Raw genomic sequence first — 1310 nt, 5'->3', positions numbered from 1 at the left:
CCTCGAATTTCGGAAAAAAAACGGCAGAAGCAAAGTTGTACACCTAATAATATGAAAATTTGGAAGTTATGAAACACGCATTAGAGACGCAATCTTTACAAATCGACTAGTAAAACTGTACTCACCGTTATGGACGAGCAGCGCAGAGTCGCGGGCAACAGTGATAAGGTCACTGTCGGTGAGGGTTTCGTCGGATGCGTTACCCGAAGTCGGTGTGTCGCTCAGACCGGCACCACTGCCGGGCATATGATACAGGGGATGTTGTTGCTGCTGCTGCTGCTGTTGTTGTTGCTGTTGATAGGCACGCTGCTTATGTTGACTGGAGTTGTAATGATTATGATGTGACTGACTGGTCTGATGATTATTTTGCGGATAGGCGCGACTACGTAAACTGGAGGTATTATCCTCACCCTCGCTGCCGCTCAGACTGTAGGCCGGATAGAGCCGTCCCTTCCCTAAAACAGAAAAATCGCAATAACTGCGATCAGTACACCTTTCTGCCATGATCTCAATATAACTTTCAGTACAATACGACGATAACAATGACTCGGACATTCGTCGTCGATTAATTAAAACGCAGTGTGAGACATTCGGGTCTCTCGGTAATCAACGTGAGTGTTGATCTAATAAAAACGTTAATCGGAAATGGCACGCGTTGTCGATATATGTGTGTTTATATTAATTAATTTAACGAAAACGCCCGATGAAAGTTGATTTCCAACCCGTTCGAATTCGAGTCGAAATTCTAGCCGTTTCACATTTCCGATCTCACGTTTCTGTTCACTGTTTATTCTGAAGGGTTAGTATATGCCTAATTTATAGGTAATTGTATCGCTAAATGTCGTATTTTCAGTGATGCATTAAAGAGGTCACTTATAAGTTTACTATTTATAAAAAAAATTACGTGCGCGCGCATGACCATGCATTTATCTCAGTATCTAAGCATTACCGTTAATATACATATACAATATTGCAAATACGGAAAATTACTAAATATGGAAAATTAAATTTTTATGAATGCTTTATTTAGATATATCATAATGAAAAAAAATGTTTAGTATTTGTAAATCATATAGAGAAATAATTTACTCTAAGTTATGGTAAAGGAAACCATTTTTTAAATTAAATTCTACTATAATATTAGTGATAATAATCTCATATATATATATATATATATATATATATATATATATGTTACTGTTATATATATGTTATATGCTTTGCGTGTTAAAACAATTAAAAATGTAGTTCGAGTTGAAAATTACTATAATTTTAGTTAGATCATTTCTTTCTCTCTCAACGTAATTTTT

At 35.9% G+C, this 1310-nt stretch overlaps 1 protein-coding gene across 3 annotated transcripts in view; it reads right to left on the bottom strand.

Annotated features, from left to right (window-relative positions):
* Positions 1–1310, bottom strand: part of LOC116849590 (teneurin-m) — a 967489-nt gene that overhangs the window by 498495 nt on the left and 467684 nt on the right. The window contains exon 3 of one of the 3 annotated variants that reach the window (XM_032826903.1): positions 126–455. In XM_032826903.1, the coding sequence (XP_032682794.1) occupies positions 126–455 (330 nt within the window). Of the gene's footprint in view, positions 1–125; positions 632–1310 lie in introns of those variants that run through there. The other 2 variants (XM_032826902.1, XM_032826908.1) reach the window with 2 other exon arrangements.

This window comes from Odontomachus brunneus, unplaced genomic scaffold (genome assembly GCF_010583005.1).
Source record: "Odontomachus brunneus isolate Ranch 3 - 2012 unplaced genomic scaffold, Obru_v1 Obru_scaffold_119, whole genome shotgun sequence".
Classification (NCBI taxonomy): Eukaryota; Metazoa; Arthropoda; class Insecta; order Hymenoptera; family Formicidae; genus Odontomachus; species Odontomachus brunneus.
This window is presented reverse-complemented; position numbering and strand designations above follow the sequence as displayed.